Source organism: Geospiza fortis, unplaced genomic scaffold (assembly GCF_000277835.1).
Source record: "Geospiza fortis unplaced genomic scaffold, GeoFor_1.0 scaffold524, whole genome shotgun sequence".
NCBI classification, from domain to species: Eukaryota; Metazoa; Chordata; class Aves; order Passeriformes; family Thraupidae; genus Geospiza; species Geospiza fortis.
In genome coordinates, this window is record NW_005054437.1 from 886,247 (window position 1) to 886,656 (window position 410).

General features: G+C 62.0%; 1 protein-coding gene across 1 annotated transcript in view; it reads left to right on the forward strand.

Annotated features, from left to right (window-relative positions):
- The first annotated feature begins 6 nt into the window (after window positions 1-6).
- PHLDA2 (pleckstrin homology like domain family A member 2) overlaps window positions 7-410 on the forward strand; it is a 2,488-nt gene continuing 2,084 nt past the window's right edge. Inside the window, exon 1 of the mRNA XM_005427219.2 lies at window positions 7-410. Coding sequence (XP_005427276.1) covers window positions 44-410 — 367 coding nt within the window. The 5' untranslated portion in view covers window positions 7-43.

A 410-nucleotide genomic window follows, 5' to 3' on the forward strand; every position in this document is an offset into this window, starting at 1 on the left:
CAGCAGTGCGAGCAGCAGCCGGAGCCACCGCCGGGGAGCGAGGATGAAGATGCAAGCCGAGGTGATCCGCGAGGGCGAGCTGGAGAAGCGGAGCGACAGCCTTTTCCAGCTGTGGAAGAAGAAGCTGGTGGTGCTGACCAAGGACAGCCTCAGTCTCTTCCCCGACGGGCACAAGCGGGCCAAGGGCAAGGAGCTGGGCTTCGGCTCCATCCTCAAGGTGGACTGCGTGGAGCGCACGGGCAAGTACATCTACTTCACCATCGTCACCAAAGACCGCAAGGAGATTGACTTTCGGTGTCCGGACCAGAGCTGCTGGAACGCCTCCATCACCATGGCTCTCATCGACTTCCAGAACAAGCGGGCTATCCAGGACTTCAAGAGCCGCCAGGAGATGGAGCAGGCGGCGGGCA